The 25,751-nt window shown below is 50.5% G+C and overlaps 1 protein-coding gene across 1 annotated transcript in view; it reads left to right on the top strand.

Moving 5' to 3' along the window:
• Positions 1 to 25,751, top strand: part of IGSF3 (immunoglobulin superfamily member 3) — a 92,456-nt gene that overhangs the window by 49,643 nt on the left and 17,062 nt on the right. The window contains exons 3-6 of the mRNA XM_058824549.1: positions 10,625 to 11,035; positions 11,849 to 12,238; positions 13,892 to 14,293; positions 17,789 to 18,193. Coding sequence (XP_058680532.1) covers positions 10,625 to 11,035; positions 11,849 to 12,238; positions 13,892 to 14,293; positions 17,789 to 18,193 — 1,608 coding nt within the window. The remainder of the gene's footprint in view (positions 1 to 10,624; positions 11,036 to 11,848; positions 12,239 to 13,891; positions 14,294 to 17,788; positions 18,194 to 25,751) is intronic.

Genomic DNA, 25,751 nt, shown 5'->3' on the forward strand with positions numbered 1-25,751 from the left:
CCTGAGTGCAATGCTTCCTGCTGGCCATTTTGCCATTTACCTGCAGGGGAGCAGCAGCTGGGAAGCTGGCAGCTTGCAGGGCCTTTTGCACTCAGATGCAATGGTGAAACAAGCACAGAGTGGGAAAACTGTGGGAGCTGTCTGTGGATCTGGGGACAGGAGTGTGTCAATTTGGCTCTCATTTAGAGGCTTTACCAGTAGAAGGGCTGGAGACCCTATAAATAAAATGCTAAATTCTGCTGGAGTCAGTGCTATTGATCCTGCTCTGTAGACATCATGGAAACTTCCTATTTACTAGTTTATTTTGTGACTTATTTTCTTTAGTGTTTTGAGTGGGTTTCTTAATGCACGGCTTTGATGCACTGTGTGCCTTTGGGTTAGTAGTAGGTGTGCCAAAAGCATCTTCTCCTTATTTTAATGAGAGATTTATTTCCTGAGCAGTTATTTTTAAATGCCCACAGTCTCCTGCAAAGGATTTGGGGTGTCCTGGAAAACTTGGAGCACTGTGATGGAGGAGAGCTACCTGTATTCTTGAAGACTGAGCTTTCCCTTCTGGCTGTAACCATCACTGTCTGTCTGTGCTGCTGAGATCAATGCATATAAAAATAAACACATTTATTAAAAGGTACTAATACAGAGATGCCTGACAGTCTCATGCAGGAAGTCAGCTGGTTGTACATGCCACATTGGCTTTTCCAGACTAGCTCATTGCTACACAATTACATTTTTTTGCAGTCTGGAAAGCCAAAAGATTTCAAGCAGAGCCATTTCACCTCCCTTTTACTTATCCTCTGTCCCTCAAATTACCACCAGCTGAACTAGACAAAGCTTGGAGAAGAGAGATAACATAGCCATGTGAGTAAGACACCAAACTGCAGAGGTACAGTAGAAAATAAACTCCTCAAGGAAGCAGATTTGCAGAAATGGATGTTGCCTTGTTTTATCTATGCAACCTTGACCAGATGGCAGAAGGCTGTCAACTGTTTGGCTGAATTAGCTTTATTCATCTTAATTCTGCTTTCCTCAGTTTCTAGTAAAGGAGAAGAGCAGGTGGTCCTTGTGGCTGGGGAACTTGGACTCCATCCTGCAAGAGCCAGACTGTGCCTTTCATTCATTATGAGGGTGCCAGCTTCAGAGTAACAGTTCTGACCTGCCAAAACCTTGTTGGAAGAAAGTAGCTTGGAAATATGCAAAAGAGCCACCACCCTTCCTTCCAGCTTCCAGAAATCCTTCCAGCTCATGCTGACTTTGTGGCTCCTACATGGTTATTGTCTGGTGAAGGTGTATGTTTGTGTAATATGTTACAAATAATTTCCATGCTTTAAACAGGAATGATAGGTGAAGAAAGGATTTCCACTGTCTTAGTTTGTATGGCTTTGGTTTTTGCCTTAGATTTCAGAACTTCTTCTCATCTACCTATTAACTATCCCATGTCTCTCAGTAATCTGCATGTGGAGGATGTGATTCTCTCCTTCCCTGTCTGTGCATCAGGATGCCAGAGTTCTCTCTTTGTCTTTCCATAGGAACTTGAGACCCAGACCTGGGCTGAACAGGAATTTTAGCTGTAATAGTGGAGAGTAAAGCCTAATTGTGTGCTTTCTTTGGTGCTTTGCATTTAAGGGTTGAAATGCTCCATTCTGGTGTGTTCAGCAGAAAAGTGGGTTTTGGAGGGGATGGACTCAGATTCTCCTTGCAAAACCATCTCCCAGGTGTGCCTTGGTCTGTGTTGTCTTGCCCTGGAGGCAAAAAGAAAGCACTGCTGGGCTTGAGTAGGACAGAAGGGGATGCTGGAAGTTGTGATCGTGGACTTTGCACCTCTAGGGACAGGTTAGGTGCCCAAAGGCAGATGGGAGAAAGGTGCTTGTTGGTTTCAAAACCTTCATTATTGAGTAAGTGAAGGAAAAGCAGCTCTCACGTGCACACCTTGACCTCCTGTGTGATCTCTGCCGAGCTCTTGAAGCAGGGGCACTAATCTCTGAAAGCAGCTCTTGCACTCTTATCTCTTGGTGTTGCTTGTATAGCCGAGGCAGAGGAGAATGAATCCTCCTTGAAAATTGATTTTTGAGAAGGGTGACTTACCTGACTATAAAGCACCACAAACATCATTATAGTCCGGGGGGAATGTGGCCTGGGATCTGTTTTGTAATGATACTATACATGACTCTCCTTGTTCAGCTGTTCCTATTGCCTGCCTCAGTGAACTAGGTGGAATGGAATCAGGCTTCTCAAAAAATTGGAGAAAAGAGGATTTTCTAAGCTTCCTATTTCTGTCATTTCTTACTTCAGCTTCAGAGGTGTAAAACGTTAAGACAGTGTTGCCTGCACAGCTTCAGAGGAGCCCAGGCTGCATCAGCTCCGTGTTTGCTCCTTGTCTGCTTTCCCTGCCTGTCCTGCAGGCTCCAGGAGGCTGTGGCTTAGCAGGTTGCCCTGTGCTGCTTTAAGCCCCAGCAAATTCCCACATCCCTGCTCTTAGCTCACAAGTGCTGTTAAGTAAAACACATCAGCTTAACCCTGGGTGGAAGAGTTGCGTGCTGATGTGCTCTGCCCTCGTGTTCGCAGTGGCTTAGGCTTGCCTTAAGCTGCAGTAGCTGCTGGTGCTCAGGATCAGTGGGAGAGCTAAACCCTCTCAGACGTGAGATTGTGGAGCAGGGAGGGAGCCAGAGGAGGGATTTGTGCTCTGTCTCACCTTGGCTTGCTGCTGGAGGTTGTTGCCTCCACAGGTGAGAGGTTGGTGTGGCACATGGTGGTCTGCAGCCCATTGCTGCCCTCCCAGGCTTTGTTTTGGAGGGGTCTGTGGGGTGCTGGTGGGGCTGGGCTGGGCTGGGCTGGCAGGCTGGCCAGGTGTCACTGAGCACAGCAGCTGGGGCAGGGAGCATCACCCAGAGCAGAACCGGGTGTGAGCGTTACCTTTGGGAGAGCTCTGAGAGCAGGGCAGTGCCATAGTGTGCCTGGATCATGTCTGGGGGTTCTGAGCTTAGCCAGGAACCACCTCCTGCCAAGTGCTGGGTAGTTGAGAAGGGATATCCAGCCTTTTTCCAAGCACAAGTTCCCTTGTTGCAGAGAAGCAAACATCCATGTCCTTTTGGGTGTCATCTCTGCCACCTCCTCAAGGCTATTTTTTACTTGCAGGCTGATTTACACAGTCCCTGCAGAGCACATCTACCTCTCAGAGCAGGATTGCAAAAGAAAGTGTGCATGTGTGAGGGAATAAAGGTTTATAAAGGTTTTCCTCCCTGAGCTGGCTGGGAGATGGCAGCAGGGATTAATCCTGTGCTCTCTGCCCACACCCAGCTCATGGCACTCCTTGGCTGCCTCTCTGTCCTCAGTGCCTTTGCTCTTTGGGCTGCTGTCATCAGGGTTTGCTCCACTGATGCTCCAGATAATTTTTGCTTAATGAACAAATGATGACTCTCACTGCTGGGTGCCGCCTTGTCCTTTTACCACCCCTTTCTGGTTTCTCCTCTTTTCTCTTTTTTTAATTTTAATGAGGTTGCTTGAACTTTTCCACCTAAATTAGCTGTCCTAATAAGCAGATGCTCCTTGGGATGCTTTGGGACAGGGGTGGATAGAGGAGAAGGAGCTTGTTAGCAGGAGCCTGGCTTGTGCTGTTGCCAAGAGCAGCTTCAGCTGAGGGCAGGGGCTGTGAGTGTGCTCCCAGCACCTGTCACACTGCACCCACAGCAGTCAGGGGAAGGGGGCTAGCATGTTTGGAGGAGCATCCACTCAAAGGAATGATGTGAACAGTGCTGTGCTGGTGGGGCTGGAGCCCAAGAGTAAAGCCCAAGGCAAAAGGGATGGGCAGGCGTCCTTTTTCCTGGAGCTTGAAGCGCTTGTGAGAAATTAGGAAAGCTTCAACTTTCCCAGGTTCCTCCAAAGACAAGCCAGAACTGGGGCTGAGCACATCTGTCCCCTTGCACACGTGCTCTGGGTGCACAGGGAGGGGGTTTCTGAGAGGGTCCTGGGGTACCTGCTGCCAGCCCCTGTGGGTTTGTGTGGGGCTGGGGAAGCTGCAGGAGGGCATTGCTGCCCTGTGTGCCTGGGGTGGGTGTGTTACCTCTGTCCATGATGTCTGAGGGGTCTCACAGAGCTCAGATGTGCAGGAAGCACCTCTTGCAAGGGCCATTGTGGAGACTTGGAGCAGGCAGTGCAGTGGGACCCTCTGGCACTGCCTGGGAGGGAGCACAGCCTCAGATGGATGGGCTGCACATGTGACAAGCAGAGCCCTCGACCGGCACAGAGGAGTTCAGGCCCTGAGTCAGAGAGCTGACCTAATTTCTACTTTTTACATCTTCTGTCGGATTCTCTTTCCCCTTTCTCCTACGTTAGTTACTTCTGTTTGGTTTTTTTTTGCTGTGCCCTTTCTCACTTGCTGCTTGAACTCACCCAGTTGCATTGGGAGATGCATTTCTATTGGCATCATCATTGCAGGCAGTCGTTAATGTACCAACAAGGATACCATTGTAATCAGAGGATTTATTACTGCTGCTGTGAAACAACTGCCATGCTGTCTCACTTAACCCTTCAGCTCCCCTCCTGCCTTCTGCCAGCAGCTCAATCAGTAGCAAACTGCCCTTTTAAAAGAGCTCAAGCATGCAACCTGGGGATGTGTTATTTTATTCTGTTTTTTTCCTGCTCTTACCATAGGACACTGCCGTGATGCCAGTGAGAGCAAGTTCAGTGCTTCACTATCCATTTCTGGATTGAGTTGCAGCTGAAAGTGACTTTGTTGTTAAACTTCTAATTTAAAATAAGATCTAAATATTTCCATAAAGATGAAAAGTATATTTTGACTGCTTCTGCAGGACCTTGAAGGGAATTTGCTATTTCAGAGAAGTGTATGACTTCTTTTTTAGTTTAGTTAAATAATTGCTAGTATTTTATCTGCCTTTAACTATCTTTATTTTTCAGTGCAGAAGGGGCTTTGCTGAAGGAAAGTAATCCCCAATCAACCAGACTATTAATACTTGTTTTTCCCTGTGGTAGCCAGAGCCTGTGGCTATATGTTGGTAGGCAAGGAAGAGAATAGTGAAAGTTCTGCACAGACACCCTGCACCTCAGTCACAGTAAAAATACCTCTTGGGGTGGTAAAATACCTCTTGGGGTGGTAGGTTTTACTTCTCTAATTCTGATCCTCAGGTAGGACCTTGGGCAGTGGGGGGAACTTAGAAGCAGCAATAACAGAATCACAGCTTTCCTCTGCCTGCAGCCACCTGAGAGTTTCTGGCTGGTACTTAAAACTAAAACAAGCTAAAGGGATGCTACCAGTGGCATGATCAGCTCAGATTTTTTTTCCTCCCCTTGCAAAGGTGACATTGAGGGTCTGCAGTGTGACAGGGTGTGTGTGTTTGCTCCCTGCTGAAGGGACTGCACGTGCTCCCGACTGACAGGGAGGAGTGCCTGGTGCTGCAGCAGGTATGGATCAGCATGTACAGCTAATTGCCAGGCAGGAGGGCTCCAGAGCATCACACTGCTAATCTGGATACTGCTCCTGCCTTGCCAGCACCCCCTCCCTCCCACGGCACGCCTGCACACGTACCTGGATCCTGGATGGAATAGGAATCAATAGTGCTGTGGGGGAGGGATGGATCCTTGAGAGCTGCCAGGGAGAAAACAGAGCCCTTCAGCTGCTCCTGTGTCTGCTGGCAGACCCTCCCTCCTTTCCTGGGGTGCCTTGGTGACCACAGAGGGGTTAGCAGATTTTACAGAGTCTAACAACAAAGTGCTGTGTTCCTGTTCCTCATATTCCCACCATTCAGGTGCCTCCCCCAGTGCTTGCGTCTGGTTTCACCACGGTAGCTCTGGCATTGCTGTTCCCCTTGAGCATCTTGTTTTGGAAGGTTTGTTGGTGCTGAGCTGTGATCCCTATGGGGCAACAAGATGATGTGGGGCAGATGGAAAGATAGCTTTTGCACTAATTCCCTGCAAAATCCAGGATGTATGTCTTATCCAGAAAGAGCTTCTTAGGGGTAGGGAATACATGTGTTTGTTCTTCCTAAACAGTTCACACCTGATACTTGGTAAGCTTAGCTCTGCCCAGGTGGCATGAAACAGGCAGCTGGGGGTACAGGGTAGCACCAGTGTCTCTGAAGTGTATCAGTGGGTAAAAGCTATAAGGAAATCTGAGAGAAGAAGAGATTACTGCGTTTTGCTTGTTCTGCAGTGGCCCTGAGATGGTCCAGCTGTGTTGGGTAGCCTGTCTGAGTTGTTTTACTCCTGAAGAGCCTGAAGTGTAAGGCTGCTGTGGTGCTAAGTGATTTTCACAGCATTGTTTCCCCAGCCTCTGGCTCCCAGCCTGATGCTCCTCCTGCATCTCTTGGCAAGGAAAGGGAGTCTCAGGCATCTTTGTTGCCTTGCCTGGGAGTAGATAAAACATTGGTAGATCTCTGCTTTGTGTTGGCTCATAAAAGCTTTGATAACCCACCCCTTGGAGATGTTTGGGGTTTTGGAGACCCAGGGATGAACCAGAGCCAGCCTGAGGAAAGGTGAGACACCTGGATCATCCTTGTGTGTGTGGGCAGAGTTCAGCATGGTACTGGGAGCTGCTGGAAGCCTGGAGCCTGTCCTGGGGCTTGGAGAAAAGTGTGTTGAGGTGTGCACACCTGGGAACACCAGTCTCTGCTCCCTGCCTGTTTTCTGGGAGACTGTAAGCCAGCTCCTTGTCCTGGAATCAGCCATAATTAGCTTACTGAGTTCTCACTGATCATGTGTTACTGAGGTGTGTGCATTTGAGGCGGGTTTGACTGGGGCTGGGTGTGCAGGCTTCCTGAGGAGGGCTGCCCTGGCCGGTGGGGAGCAGCTCTGAGCTCCCCCTCCTGGGACTCTCCCTGGCTGAGTCCCTGACACCCTCTAGTGGAAATATTTATATTCAATATTTCAGGAGCTTTCAAAACGTGGTGGTGGTTGTGAGCACCCTGTGCAGTGACCAGTGGCCTGGGGACTCACAGGAAATGCTGTATTCCCTGCTCTGAAGTGTTGTAAGTAGAAGCTCAAAGCTGTGAGCTGTGACTGGCTCAGGGATGATAGCATTGTGGATTTGCTGCGAGGAATTGCTTTTCAGTCACTCCTCTCCTTGTCCAGCTGCTTGCTGCCAAACCTTACCTTGATGCTGGAGAGAAGGGAGTTCTACTGACGCTTGCAGAGGGTCGTGACAGCTGCAGGGATGGACTTGTGTTTGGGGACAAGGAAGGAAGCAAGGCTGGATGCTGGGGGAAGTGCAGAGAAGGCTGCCTGGATGGCACATTGAGAAGAGAGGAGAAGCAGGCAGGAGCTGGGTGAGAAACAAAGAGCAAAAGGATGTGTCCTGCAGCATCCCACTTGGCTCTGATTCATGTGTGGCTCTGCTCCCTTTCATGCAGGGAGGTGACTCTCATCTGAGCTTGTCCTTGCTTTCAGGTGGAGCTCAGCTTGCAGAGTGTCCCCAGAAGCCCTGGTGCTTCCTGTGGCAGGTGGCTGCAGGATGAGTGTGGGTGGCTGGCAGCTCCCAGGTGGGCTCTGTGCTGAGACTCACTCATGTCCTGAAATGCAAACTGATGTCTGTGCCACCTGAGCAGGGTGACTGGCTTGGGAGGAGCCTCTCTTCCAAAAATGCACATCCTGCATGCTCTGTCCTGCCCTGGTGAGCACCTTCCTGGTGTTCCCTTTTTTCCCTGGGACTTGCAGCCCTAGTCTGCTCCAGCCTGATGGGCTAAGCCTGTAGCTCTCCTGTCACATGGAGTCACAGAATGGTGAGATTGGTAGGGACCACTGAAGGTTATCTAGTCCAATCTCCCTGCTTGGGTAGGGTGCCCCAAAGCATATTACTCAGGGTTGTGTTCAGAAGGCTTTTCAGTATCTCCAGAGAAGGAGCCTCCACGGCCTCTCTGGGCAGCCTGTCTCAGCGCTCTTGTCATCCTCACAGAAATGAAGTGTTTCCTCATGTTTCTCTCCTCCTACTGCTCAGCACCACTTTGACCCCTGCCCTTCAGACACTTCCATACTTTGATGAGGTCCCCTCTCAGTTACCCCTTGTTGGTGCAGGCCAGTGGAGTCTGTGCCTTGGGAATTGCATTTTCTCTTCTCCTGCCTGCTTCCCCCCGACTGAGCACAGCACTGAGGCACATCTTACAGTGTAAATAAACAGCTGTTTGTGCATCACTCGCCAAGAATGAGTGATGGTGTGAGGCACAGAGCCTATCAGCTGTCCCAGCCACCTCAGGGCTCTGTCTTGTTCCTCCCTGATCATCTGATCCTTGGGAAACTGGGCTGTCATTTATCAAGCAAGTGTCAAGTCCTCCTGGTTAGGAAAGTGGCACTGACTGAATATCTGTCCCTGCCATGCTGACGTAAGACAACAGCCTGAAGGTTGTGTGCAACCCAAAAGGTCTCACCAGTTCCTCTAACCAGGAGGATCTTGGTTGGCTTTTTTAAGTGAAGTAGCAGGAGGAATGCAGCACAGTGTGTCAGGTGTTGCCACAGTTAAATTACAGCGTTAACCACACGCTGACACGCTAACCAAACTCCTGACTTTTCTCCAGGAGTGCACTTTGCAAAAACATGCCTATGTGGGATAAAGGATGCTAACCCTCCAGCTGGGTTATGACCTGGAAATACAAAGTCATGGTTCCAGCTGGCAAAATGATGTCTGTGCTAGCCTGAAGCCTGCTCAGGGAATGGTGTGATAAGTGCTTGCCTGAGATCCAGCCTTCAGACAGGCTGGGTCTGTATTGTATTGCTGCTGGGAAGTGGGCAGCTCCACGTCTGGCAGGCCAAGTGCCTGTCCCCTCTTGGAGCATGACCTGGCTTGTCCTGCAAAGCCAGACAGGCTCCTGGGGTCAGCAGCTCCCTGTGCTTACCCAGAGAGCAGCTGTGCTGCTGAGCAGGGCTGGGGGGCACACAGGGAACTGGTGGGGTACACAGGGCTCTCAGACCAGGGGAAAGAGGACAGGCACGTGTCCTTCACAGGTACCTGCTTTCACCCCATAAACTGTTGCACAGAGGCTCTGCATTTGAAGCATCTCCTCAGGAAAGTCACTCCAGCAAGCTGATGATGAGGCTTAATTGATTTAAATAACATAGGAGAAGTTGTAAGAGCCCATGGCTGGAGGGCAGAGAGAAGGGAGCTGTGTATGTGTGAAAATTACTCAGTAGGGTTTGAAATGAGAAGTTTAAAGCTTGTTGTACAGTGAATTGGCAAGGTTGGTTGTTGCTGTCGCCACTGTTTGGGAGTCAGGATAAGGGGAAAGGTGAGGTAAGAAGGATCCTGGCCAGAAACTGTTGCCAGTGAGCAGGGAATTGGGGTTCCAATGAGAGAGATGAGGGGAAGGGAGGGAGTAGAAGATGTGGTGGTGAAAGGGACAGAGACAATGACCTGCAGTGTAAGCAGCCTTACAAGGTGTTTTTCATGGCAGGCAGTAGGTTGGGTGGTGAACATGTAGTAAAAGGAAATGCTCCCATCTGGACTGGATGTGGGAAGATTTCCCTCTCATTTACTCCCAGCTTGTTCCGTTTTTTCTTTGCCCTCTTCTGATTTTGACTTTTCTGCCATAAATAATCCCAGTGGTTGTCTTCACTGCAGCTCATTGCTCTCTGTAGCAGTGCCTGAATGGAACAGATGCAGCTTCTGGCAGCTCAGCTAATTTTGTCAAACCATCCAGAGCTGTCAATGAAACCAAACTGAGATATGTTAATTATATTCCACTGGTATGTGGCAAAACCGTGGGCATTAGCAGGCTCAGTAACACTGCCTTGCCTGCAGAGCTGGGGAGAAGGTTTACATTCTTCTTTCCACGTGATGTTCCTTGAGACAGCAAAGTCTAGAAAGGATTCTTTATTAAAAAATCTCATCTTCTGGTGGTAAAACCTCTCTCTAAATCCAAGCAAGGTTGGAGGGCTGCAGTTTTTGGTTTTCATCCTGATTTTAGCAGCTCTACTTCCTTTCCTCTAGTTAATCAAGTGGAAAAGCAGCCAGCAGTTTTACTACCAAGTGCCTTGAGCTGGCTGTGTCCTGGGAGTGAGCACTGGTCACGATGTAATTGTATTGCTGCCCTTAGAGGACCCAGTTCCCTCTGAATGCAGAAACTCCTTCCTTTGGCCTGAGGGGGTCATTAAAAGAGGAAACAATATAAACTATGGAGACAGGAATTGGATCTCCTGACTTTTTTATAAGGGAAGATTAAAGGAACTGAGTATGTTTGGCTTGGCCCCAGCAGTGACTGAGGAGGGATGAAGACCATACCAGGGCTGAGGAGCAGCTGAAGGATGTGGGCAAGAGGGAGGTCACAGAACATGCTGGGGGGCACATGATGGAGGAGAAGCTCCTCGTGACAAAATACCTTGATGGGAAATGGATGCAATAAACTGTGCTGCTCTGCAGCATGATGGAAAACCTTGTTCAGTTGCTGGGGCCCACTGAGCAGGAATTTAAGCATCACACTTGGAGTTTGTGCTACAGGTCATGGTCTTTCCCAGCCAAGGGCTTTGGGGACAATTCTCTTCTTCCTAGAGGCTAAATGTGAGTTAACACAATTAGTATTTAATTGTAATTGTGAAAAGAAACTTCTCCCCCAGCTCTCTTAAGTTGTTTGGCCTTTGCCCTCGGCATTTTGGCGTTGCTAACTCTGGGCTGTTTGTATCTGCTCTGCTGCAGTGATCCCGGACTCGCTGCGGGTGACAGCGATCCCGCAGACGCTGAACAAGGTGGAGCACGACTCCCTGGAGCTGAAGTGTGAGGTGTCCAAGAGCACAGCCCAGCACAGCCACGTCTCCATCGCGTGGTACCGGCAGCGCGGCAGCGAGGCGCCCGTCGAGATCATCTCCCTGAGCCGCGACTTCGTGCTGCGGGCCGGCAGCGCCTACGCCCAGCGACAGGCCACAGGGGATGTGCGCTTGGACAAGGTTGGGGAGACCACCTCCAAGCTCACCATCTACAACCTGCACCCCTCAGACCAGGGCGAGTTTTACTGCGAGGCGGCGGAGTGGATCCAGGACCCGGACGGTTCTTGGTACGCCATGACCCGCAAGCGCTCCCAGGGCGCCATCGTCAACGTGCAAGCCACTGGTCAGTGTCTCCTCTGCTTCTTCTCCCTGGGCTGGGCAGTGGGAGGAGATGGAAAAAGAGGCTGTGCCGTGTTAGGTGGCTGGGATTTGGCTCCCTCTTTTGCCACGTGCCTCACTTGGGGGGCTGCTGGCAGGGTGAAACAGGGCAAAGGAGGGCCCAGGCACTGCCTGCAGCCAAGGGAAGTGTCAGCAAAGGGGCTTGGGTGGCAAGCCCTGTCTCCTGATGTGGTCAGGGATCTGGGGCTGGCACAGAAGCTAAAACATACTTTTTAAGCACTTGGTGCTAGCACAGACAGTGAGGATTTTGTTAAGTTAAGAGTGATACAACAGGGAATAAAACTAAAAATTTCAGCAAGCGCTTTTGTATGGCACAAGGTCTGTTCACAAGTCAAAATTCTTCTCCTAGCCCCCAGTGCACAGCTTCCTGCTAAGGATCTAAAGACCCTGGCTGAGTTCTTTGTTTTCTGGGACATTCTGCCTCTTGACTCTGGCTGAGCAGGGTGGGAGTAGGACTAGGTTCTAGGTCATATTCCACAGTGGTACTGGATGCTCCAGAGCTGCTGCCTGGAGGACAGGGATGTGACTGAGGAAGCCTTTGCTTGCTCTTTGCTTGATGGGCAAGAAGGTGGCTCAGTGTGAGCACAGCCCATCTGGTCTCCCACAGCAAAAACAAGTCTCTAACCTTTTTACCTCTGGATGTGCTTGTCTGAGTGCTCTTGGCTATGCAGGGAGTAGCAAGTTGTGAGCACCTGACATGAGGTGTGCTGGCTGTCGTGGTGTGCTTTGCCATCCTGACACGAGTCTCTCTCCCCAGACAAGGAGTTCAGCGTGCGGCTGGAGACGGAGAAGCGGATGTACATCGTGGGCGAGCCGGTGGAGTTCCGCTGCATCCTGGAGGCGCAGAACGTCCCCGACCGCTACTTCTCCATCTCCTGGGCCTTCAACAGCTCCCTCATCGCCAGCCTGGGCCCCAACGCCGTGCCGGTGCTCAACAACGAGTTTGCCCAGCGCGAGGCCCTGGGCCAGCTCAAGGTGGCCAAGGAAAGCGACAATGTTTTCGTGCTGAAGATCTACCGGCTGCGCCTGGAGGACAGTGGCAAGTACAACTGCCGCGTGACCGAGCGGGAGAAGACCGTGACCGGAGACTTCATCGACAAGGAGAGCAAGAGGCCAAAGAACATCCCCATCACTGTCATGCCACTCAGTAAGTAGGGGCGTGCCCATCCCCTCCTGAGGGCATTGCTGTACTGGGCAGGGAGCTGGGAAAGATGTGATGTGCCCGGACCACAGCAGTACAGGAGAGGGAGGATAAGAGTTCATGTGCTGTGCAGGCTTGGAATCCCTGCTGGCAAGATGTATTTCTTTTGTTGGGAAGGGGATGAAAAGGAGAGGTGTGTGTCAGGTTCACAGGTGGGGAGTCATGCCCCCACTTTGTAATGACACCAAGCTGGCTGTTCCATTCCTGAGCTGAAGGTACAAGTGACAGCCTGTGACTTGCTCCTTACATCTCGCTCCTGGCCTTGCTCTGCAGGGAGCTGGGTGCTCTGTAAAGTACTCAGCAGGCAGAGTGGGGAGACCAGCTTGGCCTAGGAACTGCTAGATTCCTGCAGGCTGTTATGTGATGGTGATTCAGCTGTCTTGCAAGACAGCTGTACTGGAAGAAACCAGGTGTGCTCCTTGAGCTGCAGTGCTCTTCAGCACAGAGCTCTGTCCTGGTCACTGTGTGGTCCGCCAGCTCTGGTGAAAACAGCTGGAGGCTTGCCTTGAATGTGTTTTATATTTGTGAGAGAAACATGCTAAATAACAGGTTGAGAGGAGAGATTCCACTGACTCATTCCTTGTTTTGCTCTCTGAAACTCTGGTGGCCATGGCATGGTGAACCTTGCATGGGTTGCCCAGGCTACCACTGGAGTGGCAGTGGGCTTGGAGCGAGCAGAGGGTTGCTGCAAGAGGATTTTGTGCTTTATTGGCCTCTATCTGCGAGATTTGTAGGGAAATACAGCCCTTTCCTCTAGCTTTTTTTTCCCCTCCTCATTTCTCCAAAAGAAATTCTATTTCTTTTCTGTCTTGCCAATATTTGGTCTCATTTGTTTGGCTATGAAAATCAGTCTAGCTAGAAATCTTGCAGTGGACAAATTTCTAAAACGTATTGTTTCTAGACCCAGCCACCTTTCAGACAGATTTGATTCTTGCCTTTGATAAATCACCAGCTGTAGGAACAAATGTGATGGTTTTTTTAAGGGTGCTAAGTGTCCATAACTGTGATGGAAGGCAGCAGGAGTAACCAGCACTCAGTATCTCTGAAAAGCCAGCCACAAAGCCTTACACCTCTGGGAAGCTCAAGATACCAGTTGTTTTTATTTGAACATTACCAAACAGTGATAGCTACCCAAAGTGGGAGTTTGGGAGAGCGTCTCCCAAAAGTTGTTGGTAGGAATGGATGTGGCAAGATGGTGATCATGGTGACGTGAATTGAAAAAGCCACGGGGTGCTGGAAGCATTTTTTTTTTGGCAGAGCCAGTTGGCACGCAGTGCATATTGTAGCAACAGAAATTCCCTCAAGCTTTGCCGAGATCCCATCCCGGACCTGTGACCAGAAGACACGACAATGTCTCCTGAGCCGCAGGCAGAGATTTCTCCCAGCTTTGGCCTACACCTGCCTTGAGTGTGCAAGTCACCAGGAGCAGCTCGCTGCCCACCAGCTGTTTTTGGATGTGGTCACGCGTGAGGTTAAGACGTGCCTGGACCCAAACGCGTGGGCAGTCTCCTGCACCTGGTGGAAAGCGTCTCTGGCCAGCAGCTCGAGCAGTGGCGAGTGTGTGTCATCTCCCCTGTGTGTGTGCGTTTCTCTCCTTAGAGACCAGCATCTCCTTGGAGATAATCAACAACGCCACCAATGTCTTGGAGGGAGAGAGCCTGCGCTTTGGCTGCAACGTGCGCTCGGGCTTGGGGCCCCAGAGCCGCCTGTCGGTCGCGTGGCAGCTGGTGGACAAGCTGAACCGGCGCAGCGAAATCGTGCGTCTGGACCGGGAGGGCACCCTGCACCCCGGGCCCGCCTACGCGGAGCGCAGCAGCTACGGGGGCATCCAGGTGGAGCAGGTGCGCCCCGGCTCCTTCACCCTGGAGATCTTCAACAGCGTCAAGGCGGACGAGGGCCACTATGAGTGCCGGGTGGCTGAGTGGACGCGGACGCTGGATGGGGAGTGGCAGATGGTTGGGGAGCGGCACACGAGCACCCCGGTGTCCATCACTGCTCTGGGTGAGTACTTGAGGCGTGGGGGGCCCTGGGGCCACGGTCCCCCACGTGCCTGGCCGTCCCCCAGGAGGTCACCTGCAGATCACTGAGGCTGTTCTCAGCGCTCCTGCCTGTGCTTGCCAGCAAAATGGAGGCACCAGCAGCCTGCCCGCAGCTCCTCATAGGTTGGTGCAAAACGCCTGCATGCGCCCTTGTGTGTGGGGGCAAAGTCTGAGGGGTGGCTGTGGCAGGAGCAGGGCAGGGTATGGCTGAGGAGAGGAATAGGGCTTCCAGTGTCCTTCAGAGGAGGGCAGCTGCCAGTGCCATGGTGTGTCCTGCCAGTACTGGAGCTGGGTTTTGGTCAGTGCAGTGGTGGTGCTCCAATGGCAGCCCATGGACATCGAAGCCTCCTTGCCTGCCCTGGGTAAACCTTACTTCTGCCCACACCTGATCAGGAGTGCAGAATGCTGGGCATCTGTTGGCACACAAAGCAGAAATGATGAGCATCTCTGACAGAAAGCATGAGTCAGGAATGGTCCTCGCTGTCTCTGCAGGGAGGCACTGAGCTGCTGGCCCAGAACCACAGTGTTGTCCCTGACCAAAGTAAACCAGGACCTGGGATCACTGCAGCTGGTACTCTGCTCTGCCAAGGGATTCCTCTGTTCTAACAGTGAAGCCACATCAGTTTAGGAGAGGGCAGGTAGGGAGTTTGACATTGTGCGTGGATTGTGAGTTACTTTGGTCCTTTTGGGCTGGTTCCAAAAGGGATCTGCAGAAGGCTGAAGAAGGGATGACTGCTTCTATGAGGCCACTGATTTTCAGAATGCCAAGGCTAGGACAGTCAGGGAGCTCTATTGAAAGGTTGAGATGGGAATTTTGGCAGGAGGGTGGGGATTGTGTGGCTCTTACTGGTACTCTGAAGTATTTGCTTTGACAAGATGTGTGTGAGACCAGACTTCAAAGTCATATTGTATTCTGATGAAAATCTTGCTTTTTTCCTCCTTTCCTCTATCTCCTTTACTCTTGACCTCCTTTCAGAGGCTGTTTTGTCTGGAGTTAGAAATCTTTTCTGTATAGCTTCCAAAAGCAGGTAGGGATGTTCTTTTGTAAAGAACTAAAGCAAGATTCTCATCTAATTTCAATGGTGTCTTCCTCATGAGGTCAGCAGCATTTGTCCTGCTACAAGTCCCGAGTGTCAGCCCTTCCCTTTACTCTGCCACTTGTAAAAGTCTTGAGATTGAGCACTGAAATTTTAAAATGTGTCACTTCTACTCTTGTTAAAATTTAAGATGCTCAGAAGTGCACAGCAGTTCCAGAAGATGTGATGGAAAAGTTGTTTCACCTCCTCTGCTCCTCAGTCACCGGCTGTTGAGCATGTTCTGCCTAGGCTTAAGAAATTCCTAGCTCTCTTTAACTAGCAAAGCTGAAGTACCTCATAAAAATATAGTAGAGAAACTATTGGGTATTGTTTTGCTGCTGAATCTGGTTGGGTTTTTTTTGTTCAGCTTCATGTTTTTGAAATGTCCTGAGAAAGTCAAATTCAGGGTACTAAGAAAAAAGCAAGAGAGGTTTATGGCTTCAGAAACTGCTGTTCTAAAAAAAATGCAGTAAATTTAGTGACACTCACATTTCAAGTTAAGGTCTCATTGTTTGCCAGTCTGCTGGGGTAGGAAACTCTTTAACTGATGATGTTAAAACCCACAAATGTAACCACAGGATGGTTCAGAAGCGGCAGCCAGAAGAGAGAGATGTGCTGGCAGAAGAGACCAGATGTTCCTGAACTTCTGAGGCTCTTGAGTGCATGGCACAGACTTAAGTCCCAGTCTGGCCACAGAAGGAGGGGTTGAGGGAGTGATGTATTTTTGTAGGGAGGTTTTACAGAAAATCAATCCACTTTTATGCTTTTTGTTCCAAGTCCCAAAAGAAGAAGGGCTTTTGTTTGTTAATTTAAGTGCCATGACGATGTTGATGGAGTTGAAGACCTGAGAAACACACCTGGCTTCTGCATGACTTCATGAAGCTTCCTTGCCCAGGCCAACTGGAGAGTAAACTTGATGAAGTCACCTGGTCTTGGTGAAATTAAGTTGGCTTTCCAGGGCCTTCTCTGGCTCAGGGTTTCTCTGTGCTGGGCCTGCTTACTGGGGCAGGAGGGCTTATTGAGGGATACGAAGGTGAGGACTTATGTGGGGCTGAGACACAGCAGCTCTGCAGGGGAGGCAGCCTGGGTCTCACACTGCCCTCCTGGGTAATCACTGAACATGCTGTGAGAGGCTTTAATCCCGAAGATTGACCTGTTTTCTCAGTAATTAACATGTCCTGGAGCTCTGGCACGGTGACGCCGTGGGGTTGCTGGAAGTGAGCAGATTTGGCGGTCTCCATGCTGTGCCCGGTCTGCCTGCTGCAGCAGGGAGCTCCTGGCTCATCTTTTGGAGCCAGTGGCACGCTGAAGCTCCATGCTGATCCAGAAGATGTTCCTTTTTTGACTGTGCACTGTCTGGGGTCTCCTCCAGCAGTGGCAGCTCTGCTGGGAGCTGGGGTAGTCAGCGCTGCAGGGAGAGGGGGAACTGTCAGCCCATTTGGAGCGCCCCATGGAGCCTCTGAGGAGGGGAGCACTTCTTGGGGACATTGGCAGAAGAAAACAAGGTCCCTGCTGAGTCTGCTGGCCACACTGAAGTGATTGGAAGAGAAGAACGTGTTTCTCTCTGCAGCTTGGTTCAGATGAGCAGTGGAAATACTCTGCCTGAATATGTACGCCTGACTGGCTAACTGGAAAATGTTACTTTTTAATTACTAATAGACTGCTAATTTCAACTCCTCCAAACAAACAGAGTGCTGGGGCTAAACAAGTCAAAGTGTATTGACCAGCTTGCAGAGTGGCAGACACATGAGAATAACTGCATAAAGCTGTCCTGGAGTTGTGATCTGGAAGAGAGCAAAAGCTGTGCTGTGTGAAGAACAGGAGCAACCAGCTTTTCTTTCAGTTTGCCTCCATCCTGGGGTTTTGTAACCATTGGCACCTCTACAATGCATGTTTTGAAGGCTGCTACATCTTGCTTTCCTCATTCTTCCTCCAGCTGCAGCAGCCAGATGCAGACCTGGGTAGGGGGACAGAGCTGGACCCCCTGCCCAAGAGGTGGATGTGAATCACAGGGGGCTGCTGCTGAGTAGCTACTCTGCCATAAGGTGCTCTCCCTTGCCATTGTGCTGCTGCATTTCCATACAGGGTTTGGCAGCCTGCAGAGGCTGTGTCTCAGGGGATCTCACTCCTCTGGGCAGAAATTGAGGGCAATCCTGCTATGGCTGCAGCCCATGCTCACTCAGGCCGTCACTGCTGCTCAGGGCGTCACCACTTGTGTGTTTTTGCCTCTGCTTTTCACCTCACTTGGCCATAGCAAATGAGGAGCTGACACAACTCGCGTGGCTGATCACACCGCTGGATGACCACGCTGGCTTTTGCATGCTGACAGCAGGGCCCCCTCAGGCACGTGTGTCTCAAAGCCCTCTCCTCTCTTCCCACAGAGGCCGGGTTTGCCGTCACCGCCATCTCCCGCACCCCGGGCGTCACCTACAACGAGTCCTTCGACCTGCAGTGCATCATCAAGCCCCACTACCCGTCCTGGGTGCCGGTGTCGGTGACGTGGCGCTTCCAGCCGGCGGGCAGCACCGAGTTCCACGACCTGGTCACCTTCACGCGCGACGGCGGCGTCCAGTGGGGCGACAGGGCCGCGGCCTTCCGCACGCGCACCGCCATCGAGAAGGCCGAGTCCAGCAACAACGTGCGCCTGAGCATCAGCCGGGCCAGCGACACCGAGGCCGGCAAGTACCAGTGCGTGGCCGAGCTGTGGAGGAAGAACTACAACAGCAGCTGGACCAGGCTGGCGGACAGGACCTCCAACCTGCTGGAAATCAGGGTCCTGCGGCCAGGTGAGTGCTGAGGGTGTGTGGAGGGGGGATGAGGGGATGGGGTATTCTCAGAGTCTCTGTGGTCAGGATCACCCTGGAATGTGTTAGAGAGTCTCTTTTCCCAGCCCGGCAGCCAAAGGAGTCAGGGTTCTTCTATTCTTGTTCTCAATGTTGTTTATTTGCTGTTAGCTAATACATTCTTTCTCCAACCCGCTGAGGTTTGTCTGGCAGGTCAGGTTGAGGCACACTGACCACTTCAGAGGCAGTTTTATCTTTTTCTACTAAAAACTACGTATACATTATTTACAATAATTTTCCAATACCTATCATCTATGTTAGACAGTGTGTTTCTACTCTAAACCAATCCAAATGTGCCACCATCACTCAGAAGGTGAGGCTAAGAAGAAGAAAGAAGAAGGACAAGGCACACCCAAATCCCTCCATCTTGGCTTCTGAACTCCCATTCTAAAAACTCAAAATTCTGCTTTTCTATCTTGTAACAAACTAACTTTCATTCTACTTAAACTTTCCTGGATTGTGCATCCTCATATAAAGTTGGTAATTGTTTTTCCAAGGGCTAAATTCGAAGGTACAGGTGGTTTTAACTCTGTGCCACCTCCATTTATCAGGGCAGACTCGGAAAAGAGAGGAGAAGAATGGGGCAAACAGGATCAAAGAGAGAGATGTGTTGCCACCAAAGCTGCCCATGCACCATAGGTGGGTGCTGCTGCTCTGGTCCAATAACTGGGTGCATCTCTCACTATGCTGGAGGCACCTTCAAAAACAGATGGTGATCAAAGAGCCTGATTTTCATCCTCACCAGAAATTGAGCCCTTTTGGCTGAAAGTCTCCACAGCCATGGGTGCCCACACAGAGTGTGCAATAGATAAGCAACAGGCGCCTGGCATGGCAGGGGCAGTCCAAAAACCTACAAGGTGTTGTCCCTGTACTGGAGTGAGTGAGGGGCCTTCTGTAGGCCTTGTCACTGACATATTGGTGGTGTCCCTATTGTGCATGGAAGGTGCAAACTTATGTGGCCATGGTAGCTGTGGGCTGTTGCTGAGCTGAATTGTGTATGGCTGTCTTGGCCTTAGGGATGGAGTTGGTGTCTGGAGTGAGGCTTTTAACACCTTCAAGACTGTTTGCTCAGGTCCTTGGTGCATGTGAGTTCTCCTTTTATGTTCCTGTGCAGAAGGACTCCTTCCTAGGGTCTCTGCTGGTTGGACTTTGTGTTTTTCCCATCAGTATCCCTGTTCCACCTTCCCCAGCCCTGTCTTTAGACAACTCGGGGGATGCTATGAGCTTGAGCCACCTCATGAGCCCTCCATCATTTTTCTTCCCTCTCTCTCCGTTGCCCTCATCTCCAGTTTAATCTTCTCCATTTATCTTGATTATGCTGCCTTGTAATACATGTTTTACTGCTTGCAAGGTCGAGTTGGTGATGTTCGTCATTTTAGCTTACTTCCTTAGGAAGCAGTGGTGAATGGATGTGGTCCCAGGAGTAACATGCTTCTTCACAGCCCCATGCATGCCTATCTGTGTGTGAGACAGAGAGGGAAAGAGAAATCCTTGATGACAGCTTCAGGAAGAGAGCCTGTGGTGTCACAGCTCAGGGTGGCAGGCAGCTCAGTTAAACCATGCTCTGGCAGCAGTAACACTCAAGTGATGCCTTAACAGAACAAGTTGTCCAAGTCTCCATGGTTTCACCTCTCCCTGTCTCCCAGCTGCTCAGCAAATGACTCCAAAATAAATCATAGCTGTCAGTTCAGTGAGCCTTGCATACTGTTTGAGGCTTTATGGCTCACAAGTGGGGATGAAAGAGAAGAGGGGCTCCTCAGAGCGCTCCCAGCACCATAGCTACACCCTCTCTGTGTTTTGTTACTGTGTCCCAGGCAGCCTCCTGGAGCGGGTGGTTGATGTTCTCCATGAATGAAATGTTGGCAGTCAGACCAGGGACTGCTCTGGTTCTCTCAGAGAACCTGTTGTTTCTTTCTTGGTGAGCTCTTCTTGCAGCAGAAGGGGAAGAATAATAAGTTCACACCAGCTGCTTTCTGAAACCAAAGCTGGCAGGAGACCATGCACAGTAGTCAGTGTGAACTAGAAGTGGTCCCCATGTGCAGGAGTGGAGATTTAATTTGTGTTTGGGGCTCTCCTTCTGCTGTGGTATCTGGTCTGGGTCTGAAAACCTGGGTCTGTCATCCCCAAGGCCATAATCCCTTTCCCCTGAGGGTTCACCACCATTTTCCCATCTGGAGACATTGCTTTGCCCTTTGCCTTGCCCCTTTCCAGGCTGAGAACAGCATCCAGTATGGAAGGCTTAGTGGGCTGATATTTGAGCGATCCATCAGGATTAGCTGTGTCCTGTCCTTGGAGAGGACATGTGTGGTGGCTCCCTGGCACTTAGAGTTTCCTTGGGTTTTAGGGGAAGCAGAGGTACATTTTAGGGGAAGCAGGGGGTTCCTTTTGAACCCAAGTGACCCTGGAAACGTTTGGATTCAGGCTGAGCTCTCAGTGCTCACTGAGATGCCAGCTGACCTCACTGTTCCCTGCCCCCTTTCTTGCACAGCACAAAGGGGACACAGCACTCGGGTCCTGCCTGAGGGAGGAAGGTGGTAGATAGCTTCAGACAGGTCAAGGGGAAGACCCAAGGGCTGTCAGGCAGGCTCTGTTCCCATCTCCTCCTTGGGTCTTGCTTCTCCCTGCCAGGTGTCCAGGGATGAGACAGCAGGCACTGTCTGGGAGCAGTGCCTGTCCATGTGGTCTGCAGGACTCAGACAAGGGCAGTAGACAGTGTACAACAGGGGCTGTGCTGCAGTCTGGGCAGGCTTGGGTGTCTGCAGAGTGCTCTCTATTTTGGCAAGGAGGCTTGGGGCAGATTTGTGCTGGTGTATTAAATTGCCATTGTCACTGTGTGTGTTACTGCACTTATCATTCCCCTGCAGCACACATGGGGGGGTGATTCAGCAAAGTCCTGGGGTCTGAGTGCTGGAGAGTGTGTCTGGCAACAGCAGAGTAAGAAAGCAGGGCTTTCACACAACACCCCCACTCTCAGAGCACCTTCTCACCCCTTTCATGCTCATGCAGCTCCCCACCCCTCCATCCTTGTGTTGTCCCCTGTCCTGTTCCTTCGTGACTAAATCTGGATCAGGCGCTCAGGGAGAAGCTGCAATCGCCTCTATAAATCTGTCCTGTTGCTGCTGGGATTTTGACAGTAATGAACATGGGAGGAGGGATGGCAGGGGATGATAACTGAGCAGACTCCAGGGGTGCTGGGCTCCTCACTGCTTTTTTGCAAGCCAGTCTACAGCAGATTGATTGACCTGGGAGCCGTCGAGCAAACAAGGCAGTCATGCTCTTCATTAGAGCATTAATTATCTTCCAGAGGCTCTCCAGGGGCTGCTTCTTAAAGTTTGGTTTATTAGGAGCTGTCAAGTTGAAACCATCATGGAGTGGGGGATGGAGGCTTGTCAGGCTGGCCTTGGAGGAGCTGGAGGTGGCTTCTTCCTGAACCTTACTTTAGCAGCGGGGTGAGCCATAGCTGTGCTCTCCCTCAAGCCCTGCATTCAGGTGGGTGCAGAGCCCTGTGCTGCTTTTCTGCTCTCCACAGGAAACCAGAGAGTGGCTGTGCTGGGCTAGCAGAAACTAACTAATGGCCAGAGAAACCTAACGAGTGGAGAATGAAGGACTCTTACCTCTTTGTCCAAGCCCATCCATGGCAGCCACAGGGAGACTGATCAGTCTCATGTTCCTCCTTCTCTCTGAAGGCTCAGTGAGCAGCCAGGCAGTGGATGGTTGTGACTGTGCAGGCTTAGGATGCTGGGAAGATGAGGAGGGCACGAGGAGTCTGCTTTATAGCACACTTAATGCTGAGAGAGGAGGACTGATTTTCAAATAATGTCTTTCCAGCAAGACATTTGTGGAGTATAGTGAGAAACTTTCCTTAACTCAGATATTTCTGTTAATGCCTTTATTCCATCTCATCTTAGTAATTTTTAGTAATTTCAGTGGTTAAGGAATCCTCTCAGGCATGGTTGTGAAAGATGCCTTTTGTACTACAGGTGGCCAGTGGAATACCAACCAGACTCTTGAGTGGAGGTTCAAACAAGTGTTTTTCAAAGGCCACAAAGTCTCTGCTTGAACCTGACACTTCTTGCTTCTGGCAGCATCCAGCAATAAAGTTAAGCAAGGAGAGTTAATGAGCTGCAAACTTCCTTACAGAAGTGAAGTCTGGAAACTGAAGTTTGCTGCTTGCTTGATCCCAGAGTGGTTTTGCTCTGTGGAACAGCACTGCTTCCCTGCTTTACAGCTGCCTGCTCCATCTGGCAAATGGTTGTACTCCTGCTTGAGTGCTGAAGGAGTTCAGGAAGAGCTCAGAGAGGCCTGTTTCTCAGCAGCAGTGGCTGTGGCACAGAGCAGTCTCCTCTTCCCTGTGTGCTCGAGGTTTTGCTCCTTTCCCTTCACTGCCAGTGGGGTAAGAGCTGTTGTTCCTCCTCAGAGCTGCTGCTCCTTCCTTGCAGCACACCGAACACATGAAATGAAGGGGCTCAGTGTTGCATCACCCAGAGCTGTCCCCTTGCATGGACCTGCATTAGTGACCCAGCTGGAGCCCTTTTTCTTCTGCAGATAGCAGAGGTAGGGTTGATTCTCCTACCTTGTACCCCAGGTAATCTCCTACTCCTGTCCATTTGCCCTGAGGAGCTCTGTTGCTGCACTTGCCAGCTCCTCTGGGACAGATTCTCCACTGTCACCTCTTGGTACAGTTATTTATCCCAGGCCATGTTTAGCCATCACTCCCTCCTCTAAACATCCCTGTCCTCTCAGGTGTAAGCAGCAGGGAGGGAGCTAGTGCTGGATGTGCTGCTGCATTCCTGATGCTGTACTGGGGATGGTGACACTGGCCTTGTGGGGTCAGAGATGTGATTCACCTCTCCCTGCATTTGTTTTCCTTCTGGGAGTGGTGCTGCTTGGCTCCTCTGCAGCTTTTTCTGTGAGAGCTTTTTCTGTAAGAGCCAGGTGTGTTGAGCTGATTGCAGCCAGTTATGTTCAAGGTTTCTCTTGGGACTCCAGCCTGGAAAATGCACCCAGGGGCGTGACCTGAGAAGTTGAACTTGGAATGGATGAAGCATCTTGGATGCATTACACACAGGTGAGGAGTGTGGGAATGCATCCTTGCACCTAGTGGGACCTTAACCTGACTCAGCCTGCTCTTTGTATGCCCACTGATCTTAGGGCAGGCAGTCTTTCTTTTCAGCCCCCTGACAAGACTGACAGTGCCAGGAGACCTGGGCCATATCCAGGCTATGCTGCTCTCTTCAGATTAGCTCTCTCCATGGTTACTTTGTAGATCCAAATTTTTCACTTCCGTTTCAGAGTACTCTCTGCTTTCTCTCTTTGATATCTCCTGAGCAGTTTTCCATTCCTGTTTGCAGTGTGGATGTATAAAACTATGGTGTCAGCCTGTTTGCAGTCTGTGCACATGCACCTTCTTTGATGTTGTCTTGAACAGCTGCTCTCTCTCCACACACTTTAGCTTCTCGTTGATTCTCTGTTTGCTTTTCTTGGACTAAAACACTCTGCTGTGAGCAGTACTTAGATGGTGTCCAGCTCTAAAGCTTTGTGCCTCCTCCTGCCCTTGAAGATCTCAAAAGCAGAGTCAGCAGGGGCAGCCCTTGAGGGAGAGGGAGATTTGAGGTGATGAGCAGCTTTGCAGCCAGGTGCTGACCACTCTTGTCCTGCCCCAGTCTCTGCATGGAGCCCCAGCTGTCCGTGAGGTGAGTGGCCTTGGGGCCAGCAGGCTCAGTGCTGCAACAGCACAATATTGCTCTTGCTGCCCTCTCAGCCCTCCAGTCAGAGCAGTGCCCAGCCTAGGGTCCCTCCCCATATGCCCAAGCATCACCTTTGGCAATCCACCTCTGTACATGGTACCTGCACCATTTTTCTGTGCTCTGTATCCTGAGGAATCTCCTGGCATGAGAAGCTGCATGTTCTGACATTGGTCAAAGACTGAATTCCTGGGTTCACTGAGCCTGAGATCTGCTTCCTTACAGCAAAATGGCTGCAAATATGCTGAACCTGTGGCTCAGGTTCTTTTATTTTAACATATGTATGTCTACATAAAAGTTTCCTCTTAAGGCCATCTTATTTTCTTAAATAGGCATTTGGGATGCTGCTAAAGAAAATTACTGTAGTGTTCCTTGTCCCAGTTAACAGAGAAGCAGGGAGTTCAGATGGTGACGGATCTGTAGCCCATCATGCTGAAATATGTCCTTACTCCTTAAGAAGTTCAAGAATACAATTTCTTCAGAAATGACAGATGGCTCATTTCACTGGGTTGTTCTTCCAGCTGTAGTTGTACTCACTAGTTATGGAAGGAGCATCATCCATGAGCACTGAGTTTTGGAGAAATGGTACCTTCAGCTGCAATTTAATGTTACCATTCCCAGGATGTGGTAATAGTGGCTCTCAGGTGGGAAGTCAACTCCTGCAGGTGGAGCTGACCTTGCACTTTGCTGCCCAGAAGGAGGTGATCCTCATCCCCAGTGTGGGCTGCTGGCTGCATGGTCCTGTCCATTCCTTGTGCTGGCACAGGTGCTGCTGTGCCACAGTTCAGTTTAGTACACCTGCAGAAAGCTAGCCCAGTGGAAGGGAGCAGTTAAAGGTGAGTGGAGTGAGCTAATGCTTGGATGAATTCAGCTGGGTCCTTCTCACAGGGGACTTCTCTTTGCATGGAGAGCAGCACCTGACACTGGCAGGGCTGGTGTGCCAGTATCCAAAATATCTCCTGATCCTGCCTGAGGTCTGTCTGGAGAGCTTGCTCTCTGGGTGGCAAGAAAATGACACTTCACACCAGCCTAGGCAGCTCATCTCTGCCTGCCCAGCACTCAGATTTTCAGCAGGAGCTGCTGAAAATGGCCAAGTCAAACACAGTGTGTGTGAAAGTCAGCCCTGCACTACAGGGTGCAGTTGTGCTCTGAGCGTGCAACTGCACAAAACTGCCAAGTTGTTTTGTGAGGGAAGAAATATCTCAGGAAATCCAGCCTCCAGCATGGCATGGGAGCTGGTGTGTGGTGCTGCTGTGTGTGTTACAACTTGCTCTTCGAGTGCATTTAATTACTTTTTTTTCCTAATTGACGGAGCACTCCTTTGTTTGAAATCTTTCTGACGAGGAGTTGATTAAATATCTCTGTATGTTATTTTTTTATTTCTTTATCTGCAGTGTAGCTTGGTAGTGAATTTATCTTCCAGTGATCCTATCTCCATATTTTAATTTACAAGTGATCAGTGAGCTGTATATTGTTTTCTGACAGCAGGCACAACTCATGCTGCGAATCTTTTATTCCTCCCTCCCCTCTTCTCTCTGGTGCAGAACTTTTATGTGCATTTCAGGCTTTTGCAGGAAAGTTTCCGGTTTTAGGTTTGTGAGGCATTTTGCTTTGGGGGGGGGTACATTTGTTTCTTGCTGTTCTTTACACTGACATGGTTTCTGTTTCTTGGGGAAAGCCTTGTTTTTCCAGGCCAGTGGTACATCCCAGCTGGTGGTCTCTGCTTTAGCCTTGGCTGGACTGGGGAGGCTGTGAGC

This window comes from Ammospiza caudacuta, chromosome 2, assembly GCF_027887145.1.
Source record: "Ammospiza caudacuta isolate bAmmCau1 chromosome 2, bAmmCau1.pri, whole genome shotgun sequence".
In the NCBI taxonomy this organism is placed as follows: Eukaryota; Metazoa; Chordata; class Aves; order Passeriformes; family Passerellidae; genus Ammospiza; species Ammospiza caudacuta.